General features: G+C 41.3%; 1 protein-coding gene across 2 annotated transcripts in view; it reads right to left on the bottom strand.

Annotated features, from left to right (window-relative positions):
- The window catches only part of prdm6 (PR domain containing 6), a 104,241-nt gene that overhangs the window by 24,138 nt on the left and 62,144 nt on the right, over positions 1–17,959 (bottom strand). For both annotated transcript variants that reach the window (XM_015029958.1, XM_015029957.1), the window contains exons 6-7: positions 16,362–16,486; positions 6,598–6,979 (exon numbers count right to left, since the gene is read on the bottom strand). In XM_015029958.1, the coding sequence (XP_014885444.1) occupies positions 6,598–6,979; positions 16,362–16,486 (507 nt within the window). The remainder of the gene's footprint in view (positions 1–6,597; positions 6,980–16,361; positions 16,487–17,959) is intronic.

Raw genomic sequence — 17,959 nt, 5'->3', positions numbered from 1 at the left:
TGAACTGAACAGAACAGAACAGAACAGAACAGAACAGAACATTCCTCCGTCTCGCTTCATTTTGACAAGTTTATTAGCCCAAAACTCCCAGGTGGATTTTTAATTAAAGCCACCAGAGTTCTTTTTTTTTGTCTCCTTTTACTATAAAAACAAATTAAATTCACAACAGAAACCTGGATGAATACTTTGTGTTGTACCATCAGTGAAAACTTCACCTTAGCTCTGTTTTTAAATCCGCTGCCTGGGCTGTGATCAAGGGCCGCTCTGATTTCTTCTGAGGGCCACACATGGCCCCCGGGCCACTCTTTGGACCTCCCTGGTCGAACTGATGTGATGTTCGTTTTGTTTGTGTTGATCAACAGTTGAAGATTTCATGATCTGAGATAAAAACAGTTTTAAGTTTTCTAAATAATCTGCAGGTTGAACTCTAAACGTTTCAGCCGGAGACGTCTTGATTTCCTCTGCTTCAGTGTTAATGCTGGACTAATTGCCTCTGTGTGTGTGTGTGTGTGTGTGTGTGTGTGTGTGTGTGTGCAGTGCAGTCATGCAGAGTGATGTGCGTCATGGATCCGTATGGATGCGGTCTAATCCATATGGAGTTCTATTGGAGGACGTCTTCTGTGTCCGACTCGTATGAAGACGTTTGTCCCTGGAGGCCAGCGGCCATAAATCACCGCTCTGACCTCATCGATACATAATCAATGAGACAAATATTCTGTAGGAACAGAAACCGACACGCCAAAGTCCACAAAAAGATCAAAATCACTTCTGAGAAACAGGAAATGCTTCTCCAGCTTCCTGTCGTTTCATCAAACCTCCTTCTGTCTGTTTCTGCACAAAGTTCAGATAATGTCTCTCAAAAAGCCAAAATTTGGCTGAGCATCATGGGTAATGAAAGGACGCCACAATTTAAATCCGTATTTCATTACTTTTCTACATATTTCTGTTTTATTTCTGCTTTTGAACTACCGAGTCAAACCATGTGAACAACAGCAGCAACATGAAGATGGAACAGAAATGATTTTTAAAGCAGTAAACATCTGTATCCAGCAAGGCGGCACACATCTGTGTTTGTGTTAAACACAAATATATCCTCACTGTAAGGTGATAAATCTGCTTAACATCAACAGTTTAATAGCACAGAGAAACAGTCGGACATGCAAACACTTTGAGTTATTTCTGCTCTGTGACTTTTCTCAGCTCGACAAGAAAACAAGAAAGAGCTGCGTGTTAAAGATTACGGTCAATCAATCACTTTCTGCTTCATTTTTACTAAATATTTACGGTGGCTGCTTACCCATAATATCCCACAGATGCAGTAAAAGTAACACGTTTATGAAATGGGCTCATCTGAGCCCAGCAGGATCTTTTAAAAGGTTCATTTTCAGAGAGTAAAATATAATTTATCTGCTTGTTGAATCACATCTGTCAGTTTCTGGACGCAACAGAAAGTTTGATCAGTCGGGAGGGAATGAGACGTTCTGAGTATCTGGGAAAGAAACTGAATCACAACTTTTCCTCCCACAAACTAACAGATTGAGTTTTACAGTGTAGAATAATTCAGTCCAGGTTTAGTTTTCAGCAGGACCAGGTGAAAGGTCGTAGCAGCGCCTAAAAATGAACATCAAATCACATTTTGAGATTTAGCAGAGTAAAAGTTTCAGGAACTGTTTTAATAAATTATATATTTTCTGCTGCTTGTTTCCTGAAGCCAAGAATAAAAAAAACATTAAACACGTTTTCTTTGTTTTCACAAATAAAGTTTCCTGTTTCTTACATTATTATCAGAGATGAATCGATCTGATATTAATATCCTGAAATCTAAATTCCTCATAACAACATCTGACTGAACTTCGGCGCCGTCGGCCGGGTCAAAACGTTCGGGTCACATGGTTCATCACACGTTTCATTTCTGAATCCAAAACTTTCCCAAACTAATTTTTAAACAGTTTTTGGACATTTAAGTCAAACAGATTTGACTGAGTTGGTTTTAGCTTCATGTTGTGTAAATCATAAGGCGCCTTTATCTTCTGACCCGGCGGTGTGGAACCGACAGGAACTCCAGGCTCTGTGCAGCTGATCTTGGTTCCTTTATTCTGGTTGCAGTTTCCAGTCGGACTCGGTTTTAAACCTCTCTGGTGTTTATCTGTGGTTTCTCTCACACAGTAACTCTAAAACTGTGGCCCTAAAAAATCCATTTTAGCTTATGTCGCTTTCTATTTGTGCCTAAATTCTTTTTTACGTCTTTAAACAAATGTTAGATCCTAAAGAACAATGTAGAGGAGAAACCTAAATTTAATTTTATGAGACCCAGTAAAGCAAACCCATTGATGTTTCTTTGTTTTTACAGAAAGATTAGGTTGAGACGTGGCGTTTCCAAAGGAGTTTTTAATCTTTTAGATAGGAATAAAGTTTGGGAACTCTTTTCTGTTTTCCAGTCTGGCAGCCTGGGTAAAATCCCTGAGGGCATTGTTGGAATAACAGCTCATGAAAATAGAATGAAATCACATTTTTTATGGGCATTGGTGAAAAAGTTGAAGGTTACTGATGTGAAACCACAGAGACACGGCTATCCGGCCCAAAACGATGACAGAAGCACCAGTTAATCCCAGTAAACAGCCGGCTGTGGTGATGCCCTCTCTCAGTCGGCTGTAAACTCTCTGTCCTCTGATTATATTCATGTGCAAATAGCAGCCTGATCCATAAACACCCAGCGCCAGCAGAATGAGATGTGCAGGCTGCCGATCAAAGCGTTTGGTAATAATAACCCGTTTTCCCTAAAAAGCTCTAATGACTGTTTTAAACAGCAGCGCAGTAAACACATCCATCACAGCGGCCGCGGTTATTAGTGCAGCTCGCCGCGGCGGTTTGATGCCGCGTCGTTTCTGCAACATGTAGAGACGGAGAGCCGAGTCACAGTTCATTCGTCTTCTCATTTTTCTCCCTGATTCATCACTCATCATCATCGCAGAAGCTAAACAGCGTCCGGCATCCCGACAGCGGCTTAAAAGCACCGCTGACAGAAACAAACGGCTCCTCTCCTGATGGATTCTGGTCAAATGACACGCAGGGAAATGACAAAGAAGAAAAAGTTGGGAAAAAGAAACAGTCAGCAGAAAAAACGGAGCTGAAAGAGATGGAGCTGCGCTGTTTTCTACTGACGTAAAGAGCCATCAGTCTTCAGCTGCTGATGTTCCCATCAAGCAAACATCGATACGTATGTATGAAGAAACAGGAGAGAGGGAGAAATCCAGAGGTGGATGAGAGATCGACAGATAAAACAGCAGCAGCCTGAAGGTGGGATATGGAAATAATTCATTTAAATATCCTGATTATTTTACACCAAAAACACACAAAATGCTCCTGCTGCGTCTCTAGAGGCGAATAACAGATAAAATCTGAAATATAAGGAGATAAGCAAACACCAGTCAAAGCTGAGAGCTGTAGAGGTGACGTCACACTGTGTGTGTTTCTGTATGTGTCGTATTTTCAGGCGAATAAGTCGCATAACTCAAAAATGTGTCATGAAGAAAAAACTTTTATACAAACAGCAAAATTATGAGCAAAAGTGGAACTTATGGTCCAGAAAATACGGCATTTACTTCATAGAACAAGTTTCACTTATTCACCAACAAAACGACGTCATTTGTTATTTAATTTCTCTTTGGGTTTAATAAAGTATTTCTGAATTTGAACTGAAAGAGGAGACATTTTCCTGGTCTTTCCTGTTTGGTTTGGAGCTCTGAGGAGAAACGAGGAACGTTGAGTTTAATGTGGTTTCAGTTTTACCAATAAGAAAATATTTCATCTTTTCACACATCTGCATCAAGTTACTATGAGAAGCTGGAGTTTCAAACAATCTGAGCAACGAAGGTGAATTTAAAAAAACTATCACAGACTACATGAACATCAGATCATTAACTATCAAAGTTTTTTACTCATCAAAACCTTTTACTAGTAATTTTACAAATCTCCTCTGCTAATATTCTGACTTTATTCTAGTAAATGTCTTAGTTTGGCCCCATCCAGCAGTCAGGCTGAGGAAGGTGACAGCAGCAGGTCGTTTCTGTAAATCTCTGGTTCCTCTGGTTTGGTTTGATGATTAAACTGAAGTCCAGATTTCCGAGTCGTCCTCAATAATCTAAACATTTAAAGAAGAAGCTTCCAGATGAGCAGGTTGGGAGTGTTGGCGCCGTAAACCCTGTTTGCTGAACACGGAGGCCAAACTGTTCTGCAGACTGACTGCGGACGGCGGAGCCGCTCTGCCTGGCGGCTGCATGAATGTGAGGGATAATGCAGCCTTGGAGCTGCAGGACTCTGTTCTGTTTGGCTTGTTCAGCTGAATTTTATCTGCTCCTCTGTCCCATAAAACCTTCCTATTGACAGGCAGCCCCCGATCGACCCCTCCGCCCCCCTGCATATCCAGCCCACATTTTTCTTCCCTATGAGTATTAGTTTATTGAATAAGTGGCATCTGTTTTCCTGGCCCCGTCACCGTAAGGCGAGGTATTTCTCACTGACGCGCCGCCGTGATTTATACGCCGCTCTGACTCTCCGCACAAAAAATAAAGCTAAGCAAAAAATTTCCAATACATCCTCCAACCCCAACACACACATATAGATCTCATCTTCCTCCATCCATGCTGCACATAATTAACTTGGCAGATGTTATACAAACTCAAACACTTTTACGCTTTCTCCGCTCGGATCCACACACTTCCACACATAAATGTTGAGATGATGAGACAACAGAGATGGTACGTTACAGCAGAAGACTCGGACTTTCTCTGAACAGCTACGGCAGCAGTTCAGGTCCAAATTCACCAGAACATCACCAGGTTTCACTTACAGCATGCTGACTCATTTATTATTATTCTTTCTCTGAGCCACAATCGTGCATAAAAACAAGATGATTAACCAGAAAACGAGTCTTTGATTCTCACAGTCAGGAAATAAACGTAAAGGAGTGAACAGAGTTTACAAAAACAGAAACAAGTCGGAGGTCATCTGACTCAAATAGCGTCTTGATGCCTTCATGAAGTTAAATGTTACATTTTTTAGTGTTTCTGAATGAGAAACAAAAGGTTTTGTTCAGCAGATCTCACAGCAGGAACCGTTTATTAAAACCAGAAACGATTGCAGGACAAAGTCCTAATCAGAACCACGTGTTCACTGGCCAGCAGACAAACAGCTGGGAGTTGCAAACTAACGTTATTTACATTATTTGACTGTTTTCTGGTTTGGGTGGAATCGTCCAGGGAGTTTGTCACGTGAAGGAAGGAAAAAGCATCAGAGCCGAGGATTGATGAGTCACTGAAAGCAACAAACAAAACCTCGTAGTTTCTTACATCAGAGAAGAAGAAGGCAGGCGGACCCGTCTCCTCTGCAGAACCCCTGAAGAATATCTGCGTCCCAGCAGGGAGCGAAGCGGCAGCACAGATCCAACCTGAAGCAGCTACAGACTCTGACCACTGGTCAATCTGCAGAAACAATCTCCTCCATGTGGATCTTCTGTCTTTCATGTTCAACCAGTCAGCTGTTCATCCGCAGACAGACCAGAACCCAACACTAACGATTCAACAGAAAATCCTCCAAACAGCTCAGACACGTCTGGACAAAAACGTTTCCTCCGTCAGGAGCTACAAGCTGCTGCTGTTCCCAGAAAACTCAAATCAGAAATCGATGCAGCCAGGATGTTTACCACTGCAGGGCCACAACTTTATGTTGCCTCCAGAACAATTTAACCAAACAGCCTCAGTAATTAAATAACCAGTCAAGTAGCAATAAGCCCTTACAGTCCAAAATCAGCATGTCACTTTGAATCTTTTACAGCTAGCAATCATTTTGGGTTTTTATGGACTGCAGCTTGGTTTCCTCCTCTGGACTTCAGGCCGTGTTCACACAGCAGAGCCTGAAAAAACCAGTTAAAAAAATCAGACTTTCACACAGTGGAACTAAACTGGATTTAACTGGATAGTTTTCAGAGTCTGCAGTCAGAACCGTCACGTCACATTTCATCCGACTTTTACGTCACTGCTGTGAGACGTGCGTCTAATTCTGCAGCAGAAGAAGACAGACGGTGAATCTGGACGTAACAATGGCTGAAAATTACAATGATGAAGCTATGAAAGCAGTCTGTGTCAGTGAACGCATCACATCCCAGCCCACCTCTCCTGGTCCGACTCCACATCCAGTCAGACGCTCCACTGTTCTGTTAGCAGGCTCTCTTTTTATCAGCTTCATTCGTCTGGTGACGATCTGGAGACAACAGGTTTAAAATCCACCCGTCGGCGGCAGCAGCCATTATTACAGCCGTAAACAGAGCGCCGCTGTAAACCGTCTGACTGCGGCCGCATTTAATAATCAGCATGAACAAACGCAGAAAATAAAACCTGAATTTCACACAAAAATGTGAACGTAGTGAAAGATGCACACAGACAAACTGAATAAGAATAAGCATAAAGATGACGAATGTTTCAGACATGAGAGCCACAATGATGTACACTATGACTAGTGTTATCTGTCTTATCGTCTCAAAGAATCAATCTACCGCTCAGATTAGTGTCACTAAGCCTGATCACAGTGATGAACTCTGACCTGTCGGGGTTCTGCGGACAGACGTGCATCTGCAGCAGGATCCTCTGGGTGAAGGTCTTGAAGCACTGGCCGCACTTCCACAGATGCCAGTCGCTGAACTCGCTGCTCAGCTGGCTGGTGGAGGTCGGGCTCGCCAGAACCCGCTGGTTCTTCGAGCCCAGCTGGCCGAAGCCGGAGTCCGACTGAACTCCGACCCCGACCTTGTCCAGCAGCGAGAAGCTCCGGGAGCAGGGGGAGTGGGGGAAGACCATGGAGCGCAGCAGGGCGGCCGGAGGGGAGGAGGAGGAGGACGATGAAGACGAGGACGGCTTGCTGTTTTTGCTGAAGGACTGGAGGGATTCCTGTCTGCTCATGGCCTCCACCACTGTAGCTGGAACGTTGACTGTGAAACAACACAGGATAGGCAGCGAGGTCAGCTGAGGCCGCATCACCAGGTCAGAATGACGTCCCATGATGCAATATGGCGTAAACAACAACATGGTGTAAGTGTGGGCTGACAAACATTAAATAATCCGCTTCCTGTTTGTGGAGCGGTCTCTGGTCCGCTTGGCGTTCACATATCCATTCAAACCGAACCAGAGTCGCTTCAACCAAACCGAGCTTTGTAGGCGGACCAGGGTTCTTTTTTGGTTCGAATACGAAACGAAGCGGACCTTCAAGTTGGATGAAAGTGGACTAAACAAGGCTGGTGTGAACTATTAGGATATATTTGGAGTGTTTTTAGTGGAGGTCTGAGTATTTGTGAATTTTACATTTACTGGGGTTCCACTGCAGCATTAAATTAAAACAGCACAATGAAACGGGATCCAAAGTGTTTAAATGAGGCTGTACTTCCTTCTTTCACTCACCAGAAAAATATTTAGTTTTTCACATGTCAGAGTTTGTGAGCTTCTAGACTTTGTTCTGGAGAAAACTAGCAGCTAAATCAACATCCAATGAAAGGCTCAAATGCTTTAAAGGTTTTCTCTTTCTTTCTTGTTAGTGGTTTTGGGCCTCAAGTTTTTAACTGATTCAAACTGAAGGGCTTCTGGATACTCTTACAAATTTAAAATGCTAAACAAATCTTTACAAAATGCACATGTTTGATTTATTTACACATTGGCGTTTTATTCTCTGAGAAATGTAGCTGCAAATAAATCCAGCACCAAAACATTCAAGTGTAATCAGTGTGAGTTACTACGCTGAACTCAGCCTGAACTTTATTTCCACTGTTTGGTGTAATCATCCTTTGTGCTCTGAGGTTTTATCCACTCCACCTAATTCTACTTTTCCGGTTCTGTTTTTCTTTGCAGAAAGAAATCTGAGCATAAATGTGGCACGATAAATAAATTAGGCAGATAAGAAGCTCAGATTAAGGATAAAGTGTTGCTGACGAACCAAACAGTCGAGTAAAATGAAAGAACAGGAAAGAAGACGTTGTATGGAAGCGTGTAAATGAGATTTGGGGCGAACCAGCTGATGCCAGCTGTCCTCACTCGACCCAAACGTCAGCTGCTTTGTGTTGTGAGGTCTGACCAACTGACAGATCTGGACTCCATAACCCTTCATCATGTTTGAATTGACGTTGGGATGTCTGTTTTTGCTTTAAGTCGCTGCGGATGGTTTTGGTTCTGTATAACTGGCTTGTTTGTGAAAACGTGGCATGTGGTCTGGCTCGGTTCCCCGACACCAGAAACAGACTTTGTTTCCCATCATCATTAGTCTGATGATGACAATGATCCCAAACCTTGACCAACGTTTTCTTTTACTTCTCTAAACTTTAGCAGATATTGGTTATGAAGGCTCAAACTGAATGTTGTGGATTATTATGGAGTCTCTGGACAAACTTTTTTTTGTTTTTTAAATTGAACAACCTGGAATCAGTTGTGAAGAGAACCTGCTGATTTTAGCACTGAAAACCAAGGAAGGTAACATAAGCAGTGATTAGTTGAGGTTCTCAGTTATGCTGCTAATTAAATGTGATCTGTGTGAACGGTTCATGACCCCGAAGCGACCCGCATGCGTCACCCAGCAGCGGTAATAATGGCCGATGGATTTTTAAAGTCTTCAGGGCCGACGGCATCGTCACCAGATCAGAAGAAGACGAAGGAAGTTAAATGAAAGAAAGCAACGGCCTTAGTGGAGCGTTGACTGCAGTTTCTGCAGAGAGTCTGTCTGGATGTGGCGACGGACCAAGAACGCCAGGGTTGGGATGTGATTCACTTCACTGACTCAGACTTCCTAAATAAAATCATAAATATAAAAACTACAGCGGATCCCTGATGTTAGCAGAGGTTAGGGACAGTAGTTGCCACAAACACCTGATGAACACACCTCTAAAAATGCTTAAAACTGCCTAATTATTAGTTCAAATTTACCTTAATATGCATTAAAATGCATTAATGCGCACAAAGAAAGCCATGTACACAGAAGCTACCATCCACAGTCATCTTAATCTCGGCTCTTTGAGGTTCAGCCAATCAGTAGTAAATAAAGCGACTAACTGGATTAGGGTATTTACAAAGCAGCATTGCTCTGAGGAGTTTCAGCTTTCTACACTGAATTTTCTTTGTCTTAGATATGCTCTATAAAAAAATCCTTGAATAGGTGAATTTTCCATAAATAATTTAAGAATTACTTTCCAGGGAAAGATCTACAGTCCACTGTAGCTCAAAGTTAATCATCTTTTCTATAAATCACCTCAACTCTAAGTTACATTTTCTGTAGAGAAAAGAGAAAAAAGGACAAATAAAAGCTGGAAGGCAAAAACAGCTTGCAAATAAACATCCTGTCCCTGTTGTATCTCTTCACTCAGAGCATCATAACCATTTTCCATCCTTCATCAGCTCACCTCTGCCATCAGGCCACCAGGCCTCATTGATCCTCTAATAACCTTATGAGGAGATAATTACACCATTTGTAAGTCGGCCGACGGCTCTATCGACGGCCGCGTTTCGCGCCGCTCGCCCTCTCTTAATTCATTTTCCTACAAACGTCGTATTTACAAAAAATGCGAGTCGATATGTTTTGGGTTGTGAATGAAATGCATCATCAGAATGGGAGAATTATGCAGATGGAGTTTGCAACATTGCAGAGTCTGTAATTTCTTCCTCTGGATGTGTGTGTGTGTGTGTGTGTGTGTGTGTGTGTGTGTTCTCCTCCAGATGGGTGTGACGTGAATACCAACGGTCTCGTTTCTTCAGGATCACAGAAAAGTTTTAAAAGCAACTTTTTCCAGCTGATGGAGAGCAGGAGATGGGTGGAGCACCACCCTCTGCTTCCATATCAGATTCAGCCACATACCAACAGCCTTCGTCTCTTTGTCATGAGAACCATGTGAGGATCCTCCTGTTTTATGTCAACATGACTTTCTTTTACACTCTGAGGTTCAAACATCCGCCAACAGCAGATTATCGCTCTTCAGAGAAAAAAGTTTTAACCTCAAACCTCTGGGGTATATTTTAGATTAAATCATCAAAGAAACAATTTGTAGCAATAAAAGTTTTGGGACATAATTAATCCATAAAACTAATATTTTATGAATAACAGAATAAAAACATTCATTTTCAGAGATAAACGTCAAATATTTTTCATACTTTTCCTTTAACTTCTGAACTTTATCATGTTTCTTTTAACTGAAAATCATACAGATGCTTGTGAAAAATATGATTCTACAATGTGCCAGAGATTTAATCAAAAAATAAACAATTGCTTTGATTTAAGTTAGAAACATGTCTGACCTGATTCATTTGGTAATTTGTGAAGTCTGTGGGAAACTTGCAGGTTTCCTGTCATGAAGGATCCTAATTACCCAGAGTAACTGGGAACAGCTGCTTCTAATTTAGCTGTTTGACTGAACAGGTGAAAACTGCAGATTTCTGCAGGTTGTAGCGAGTCGAGTTCAGAGAAACCTGCAGCTGATCGTTCTGCCTGCTCACCTCTCAGCAAAGAGCTGCAAGGACACGACTGAACGTCTCCAAGTTTCAGAGGAATTCATCAGTTCAACTCTGTATGAAAAATGCAAGACCTTCTCACAGAGGCTGGGAAACTTACCGACAAGGCTGACCCTGAGAAAGGTGAAAGAGCCTAACCTGCAGAGTGGCGGCCATGTTGGTGACATCACCTAAAGCTAACGTTCCAGTGGACGCTGCATACGGCTGATCTGCATGGATTCAGACCTGGAGGAGCTTCAGACACTAGCAGCCTGTTTGGCCTTTCTAAGATTTGGGCAAAGAAAAAGACTTCTTCTCTAAAAGTGACCAAAGCTTTCAGTTTCTTTACCTCCTCATCAACATTCAGGTCCATCAGTCTCATCCTGTGAAAACGAACAACCTTGTTACTCGCTCCTTCAAATAAACATCTTCTACTCCTGAACGATGTATAAAATTAAACGGCGAATTGTTTAAACAGATCAATGCTTCACCTTAAAGCACCTGGAATGGAGCAGCTCCGTGACTTTTTAAAACTTTCCCATCGTGTCAAACAGAAAGCATGAACATCTGTTCCAGGTGAGCCTCTGTTTAAATCAGACGTGTCAGTTAACCTATCAGAGGTTTCCAAAGCTATGACATCATCATCTGAGCTTTGCCTCATTGTTTAATGAGAACAGTTCAGTATGTAAACTTCTGATTCTGAAGACAATAATAAATAAATCTCTGACATATTCTTTAATTATTGTGGCACTGATTCTGACAGAAAACAGAATAAAATGTTTGTGTGTCTTTTTATTTGCTGCATGTAAACTTTTGGTTTCCACTGAACCAGAAGTTGTGGATGGAATGAAGACGATCCAGTAAATCCAGAAATATCCTTTACCGCACAGCGTCAAACCAGACCTGTTACAGTAAAACAAACCACAACATGTCACCTCCCTCCATCCTGCTGCCACCAAAAACACTGACATACCTGACCCGCTCCACCTGGGCTCCACCTGGACCACAGACCGACCCGCTCCACCTGGACCACAGACCGACCCGCTCCACCTGGGCTCCACCTGGGCCACAGACCGACCCGCTCCACCTGGACCACAGACCGACCCGCTCCACCTGGGCTCCACCTGAACCACAGACCGACCCGCTCCACCTGGACGGAGCATTCTGGGTTGTTCTGGTTCTAATCCACGGCCTCAGACTGACTGAGTCAAGTCATTTTGTTCCCTGTTATTTATTTACAAGTTGTTCTTTGCAGGGTCTGTGATTAATTAATCACATTTTAATTAAAAACTATACATCAACAAAATAAGCAGCATTTTCAATTCAAAAATCCTTTTTTACGAGTTTCTGCCAACTACAGTGAAGCTGTTTGAACGTCTAACTTCCATTTAGACTAAAACTACTGACCAACAGCAGATTATCTGGTTAAACCAACTGATTAATCTGAAAACTTCCCTTCATTTGCTGTTCAGATCATTGCTGAAGCTTTCCTGGTGATCAATGATCTACCATTGCCATTAAACATTTAAATGCTCATCTAATCGATGCAGACCATTCTAACAACAGACATATTTCATTTTTAATAAAGACGAGATGTGAGGTTACTTTAAGCAAGTCAACATAAATGTAGTGCCTCTTTGTCTAACCAACATTTCTTCTCATTCTCCAGATTTTTCTGCACCGTTCCTATCAGAACCTTCCTCACAGCGATAATAAACACTGAGGAAGACGAGGTGGAAAAGTTTGAGTGGAGAGGAGGAAATGAAGTGTGTGTCTGTGGACATGTTGTTGTTGTTAGCAGTCCGCTGGGCTGCGGAGCGTCAGGCCGACAGACTCTGATTGGAGGGAACGTTTTTCAGTAAACAACCACAGGGTGTGTGTGTGTATGTGTGTGTGTGTGTGTGTTTCTTTCCTGGGTTACAGTGTGGACCGGTGGATTTTATTCTCGTTGTGTTTACAGGTGAAGGTGAGTTTTGATCAGTTAATGAAAGATGTTGAGATTAAATCCAAACTAACATGTTTACTAGTTTATTGTTAAAAATTAACTACAGGATTTTCACATTTCTATTGAACATTACATTTTGAATCTGAATTCATTTGTGAAATCCAGCAGACAGGGAACTGCTCAAAAACAGAAAGGAAGCGGACTCCATCGCAAGGCATTCTGGGTAAATACAACCAATACAAACACGAGTCTGGCGCTAGCAGGAGAAATGTTCAGATTTTGTGAAGAAGGAAGTTGCACTCAGTGTCTTCAGAGGGATTTATGTCGTATTCTTTCAGTGGTTCTTGGTGCAGCGCCCCCACAGGCCGGGAGGGGAACAGTTTCTACAAGGGGTTTGGTTGGTTTGGTTGAAAACTCTCTAATTAATTGGATCTTTAAGCTTTTTGTTACCAACAGTCTGTCATTATGGGGTTAATAAAGTATTTCTGAAGTACATTCATCCTGGTTTCAGTTGTGAATGAGATCTTCATGCAGCAGGTTTTGGATTCATCTGGTTGATGAGGGATGGGAGCTGCTGGTCTGGGTGTGTTCAGTCGGCTCGCTCTGCACCGATAAGGGTCAAATAGTTCAACGTCTCCTAACCCGAGGACACAACAACGCTGTCCTTCAGCCTCCAGTGCCACAGTTAAACATGGACGCCACAATCAGCAGATAACGATGCCAACCCGAGAACAATGCACAGCTAAATGCAGATAGTAGCAAAGTGTCTTTAATTACGACCAGAGTTTCTGGTTTGTATTTGGTAGAAAACATGTAATCTGATTTAAGCTAATTGGGACGTGAACAAACCTTTGTTCACTGCAGGCTGAATCAATGTGTTGAACATCTCTTTGTGTAGGATTTACTTTGTACTTTCAGGGACTAAATGTCTTCACATGGACAGAGATGATTTAAAATCAGCCTACAGTCTGAATGGTTGACAGCTTTAATTATGTCCGTTTCTGAGTTGTTTTAACTTGCTGACGTTTTCCACGTCTCAAACTCTGACAGCAAAGACATCAATGTCAAAAGGCAGATGACTCTGGATTCAAACCCAGAAGAAAACAAGCTGATTTCTTTCTGCAGGACAGGAAATCGACGCTTTTTAACACAAACAGAACAAACAAGAGGCTTCAAAGTAACTGAGTGGAAATCAGTAGAAGAAACTAAATCCTCCCATAGTAATAAAGTAATTTCATCTGGTGAGTTGGTAAAGTTGCACAACAATTCGTAAAATTACACGATAATTAAAATGGTGAACAAAAACTAAGTTAGTCAAATGTGGGTTAATTTCTGCTCCTACACTGATCTGATGGGACGCTGGAAAAGATGCATGTTGTGTTCAAGTTGTACCAAAAGGAGTTAGCCTGAAGCTAATCAGGCCTAAAACAGCATCGCAATGCTTAACATGTAGCAGCAGCACAGATGCTAATGCTGTCAGTGTGCACATTTAAAAAGAAGCTCCATGAATAATAATGAGTTTCTGATTAAACATGATTGAAGAACATAAATACCAGATTAAAAACTATAAATATTTTTGTTGTAGACCTCATACATCCACTTTTTTCAATGATTTAGCAGTAAAAATGTTTTTTGAAATGAAAATGTTGTTTATTTTGTCTACTTTTAACACAACACCAAGATGGAGAGACATCAGCGATGTGCAGAGAAAGATGCAACTGATTTTCTGATTGGCTCATTTTAAATGGCTGAAGGTAAAAAACTCTTCCAGCCAAAAACAGCACAATGCACACCTCACACCAAGTATCAGGCACGGAGGTGGAGGAGTGATGGTTGGGGTTTTGTGTCCACAGGACACCATCAACCTGACTACAGGCTGTGAAATAAAGTTTTCTGGGTCGTCACCATCACACAGATCCCAAACACAGCAGCAAAATGGCTTAAAAGGACAACAATCAAGGTGTTGCAATGGCCTAGTCAAAGTCCAGACTTCAACCTGAATCAGGTCAGAGAGCTGTGCAGAAAGTGGCCATTTCAGACGCATCTAAAAAGACATTAGTGGGTTTTTAAATTAAATAGAAAAGAACCAAGATAACCCAAACTACTGGAACCCATTAATGAAAAGAGCAGCCATGTTTGGCTTTAAAGAGACACTAACAATAAAGACAGGAAGTATTCGCTCCTTCAGAGCGTTCCACTCAAGGCAGCAGCTCTTCTTCTTGTCCCTATTGCAGAAAGAACACGGTGGAATGTCGGATGTTTGTTTGTGTGCCTGTGATTATGTTTACAGAGGATGCCACAGCGCTGTCATGATGAACAATGTCATGTAAAAGACTCGTTTTGTCTGTAATGCAAACCAGCTTGTGGCCAAACGTCTCTAATTTGCAATCAGCACGATCTCGTTTCAACACGGCTCTGTTAAAGGAGAGTCTCTAATTCAATTTATTTCAGTTTAGATTCCGCAGATTAAAACCTTCTTCTGCTCCTTTTTCCCTTCGAGTTTTTCTTTCTAAATAATTATGTAGAAAAAAAAGGCAATGTTTGTTTTCCGCCTGCAGGGAGTTATTCTGTAAGATGTACAAAAAAACGTGAATATAAACAAGCTGACAGAGCAGAAAACTGGGGGATAGGTAAACAAAAAACAGAGAAAAGAGGAGGAGGAGGAGGGATGAAGAGGAGGAGGAACAGGGTGGAAGAAAAGAAGAGACAGGTGACCAAATGGGAAAAAATATATATTTAATCTAAGATAGTCAGAAATATGTCACCGAGGAGGTTTTAGCTATAATTTGTGATGCTTCTTGTTCTACAGACAAACCTAAAGGAAGTTATTATAAATGAAGAGAAAGAAGCAGAGGAGCTTACAGATGTGCTTAATGCTTTTGTGACTTCAATGTTTTTGTATATTTGCTTTTTTCCTTTAGAAAAATTAAAAAGCAGCAAAAATCTGCAGCCAAATCCAACTTTTCCATTTCAGGCGAAATGAAAGATAAAACTTTTGTTTTCCAAAATCAAACTGGAGAAAGAATTTCATGCTTTTATTACCTCCCACCACTATTATTGCTTTTCTTCACTGGTCGCCTACAGCTGGTGCAAAACGTTTTTCTCCTTTTGATAAAAACAATAAGTCTAATAAAAATAATTCTGCTCCATTTTATCTGCCTGACCTGCTCATTCCCTTAGATCTGAGAACAGCTGCTTTTCGTTAGCCAGCCATCGCCTTTTTACGCAAATCCACTGGGCTAGATTCTCATTTCCCTTCACTGCTCCGTCTGGGATTTCTCCCATTAACTTGGATTCCCTCAGGTAGATTTTTTTTTTTTGACCGGGCCAATAAGCAAACAGAAAGAGAAGCTGTGAACAGTGATGTTGATTTTCTGCTGTTTTAGAATTTCAGTCTGCTTGTAGTTTTAGCAGCTGCAGTGGAGGAAGTGAAGGATTCAGACCATGTTATATTAACATCAGTGTGAGATGCTGACTGTTTGCTATGCTTAATCTGAAGCACTTTGATCGGTTTTGATGGTGTGTTTTTTGAGGTGCTTTGCAAATAAATTTGGTCAAAGTAATTATTTTTAAATTAATGGTCGTTCTTCCTACCCTCTGTTATTCTCTCTGAAACACTGGATGCTAACATCTTCTTCTGTGGTTTAGAGTTAATCCAAGTGTAAATATTTATTGCAAAATGTTACATAGACTTAATAATTTCACAGATAGTCAACGCGTCTAGTTAGTTAATTTAAAATGTGCTTCTAATTTATTCTGTTTCCAAGTGGCTGATTTTTCTACTATTTGAACTAATAACTGCAGTGAGTTGTGTGAATGAAGCAGCAGCATTAAAGGCTGAGACCAGAAGAGTCAATGCAAAGGTCTTCAACCAACAAACACAGGTAAAGTTAGAAATGTCTCCTCACGGTTTTCGTCCTGAGCGATGCACTGCAGCGGGATGCCGAAGAAGGACGTGTACGAGTCGTTGTACCAAACCAGCAGCTCCGTCCCTCTGGGGATGTCCATGCAGGCTCTGTAGAAGATGCACGACCTGCAAGACAAACACACAAACGCTGACTTTTTATTTTATAACTTGTGTCTTTACTTGTAAGCATCTGAGGGAAATCATGAGGCAGGCGGCGGACCAGACCTCAGGTCCACCAAAAACAAATGACTCAACTATTCTGCACAGGAGAAGATGGGAGACGGATAAAAACTGAAAGTCCTTCCATCTGATAACAGCTTCAGACCAAACTCGAGATGATTTATGGGAAATATCTGGTGTCTCTCACTTTCCACGGAGCAGCTACGTTTCACCATGTTGTTCGCTCACGTACCCAGAGAGCTGATGGTTCCTGGGTCACACCACCACTAGAATAACACTTCCTCCGCCCAAAATATCATTCTAACAACATGAGCAAAGCCACATTCAAAACCACACTTTTATTTCCAGCACTAACTATTTTAAAACATTTCCCACATGTTTTCCTCTCTCCCTGCTGGCAGAGTGGCAGCCAGAGCAGATTATAGCTGAGAGGTCACAGGTTCAATTCCCACAACGGCTCCCTTATTGTGTCTTCAAGCCAGCAGACTAATTCATTTTTTAAGTCAAGTTTATTTGTGTGGCAGATTTACACCATAAAAACATAATATAATAATCAGCAACAAACATTAGATTTAGTCAAATGCCATCATCAAAATCAAATATCAATGTTCCAGTATTTATGAGTCAAAGGCAGCTTTAATTTCAGACTTGATTTAAAGGAACTCAGTGTTTCGGCTGTTTTGCAGTTTGGAGCATTAAAACTTTTAAGACAACTAAACACTAAAGGAAGTCAAATAAATCTTAAACTACACTGTTACATAAAGCTGTTCAGGTTTACCTGTTAGCTGGCTGAACTGTTACTGAGCTAAACTTTCATAACCTGCTGATTTAAGGAAGTTTATAAAGCCTGATGAATCCTGTTCAGACCAGACAAACTCAAATGAGTTCAATGCATGAGGATCATTTCTACTGAATTACATTAAAAAAGATTCAGAGACATCAGCTGGTGATTATGTAGATTAATCAGGTTAAACTAAATGCTGAAGCATTTTAGTATGAAGCTGAGGCGAGTGAAACAAAAGACAGTAAAACCTCCATGTTTCTTTTAGTTCAGTCTGACATCATTTTCTTGACTTTCTGTGGGGGTGGAGGGTGAGGATTGACGGCCGCTGGAGGGATTTTCTGTTCAACCAGTTTGACTAAATAAGGAACTAAAACTCATTCAAGAAAACACAACAGATTCTGGTATTCTCTCTCTCTGCCACAGAGTTTACATCACTTCACCACAGCAGGGAAACCAAAGCCAGTTCAGCATTTTTACTGAGTTTAAAGATCAAACAGCTACAGTCAAATTTATTGGCATCTGTGGAGAAGAGGTGTAAACTTTATTACTAAAACTACTAATGTGTTTAGTTAGTTCAAAGTCCCATAAAAGATAAAAACATAAAACAAAAAACCATAAAACCAAATAATATACTT

Source organism: Poecilia latipinna, unplaced genomic scaffold, assembly GCF_001443285.1.
Source record: "Poecilia latipinna isolate Pla-1442-1.1 unplaced genomic scaffold, P_latipinna-1.0 Scaffold168, whole genome shotgun sequence".
Lineage (NCBI taxonomy): Eukaryota > Metazoa > Chordata > Actinopteri > Cyprinodontiformes > Poeciliidae > Poecilia > Poecilia latipinna.
Note: the sequence above shows the minus strand (reverse complement) of the source record. Positions and strands in the feature narration are given on the sequence as shown.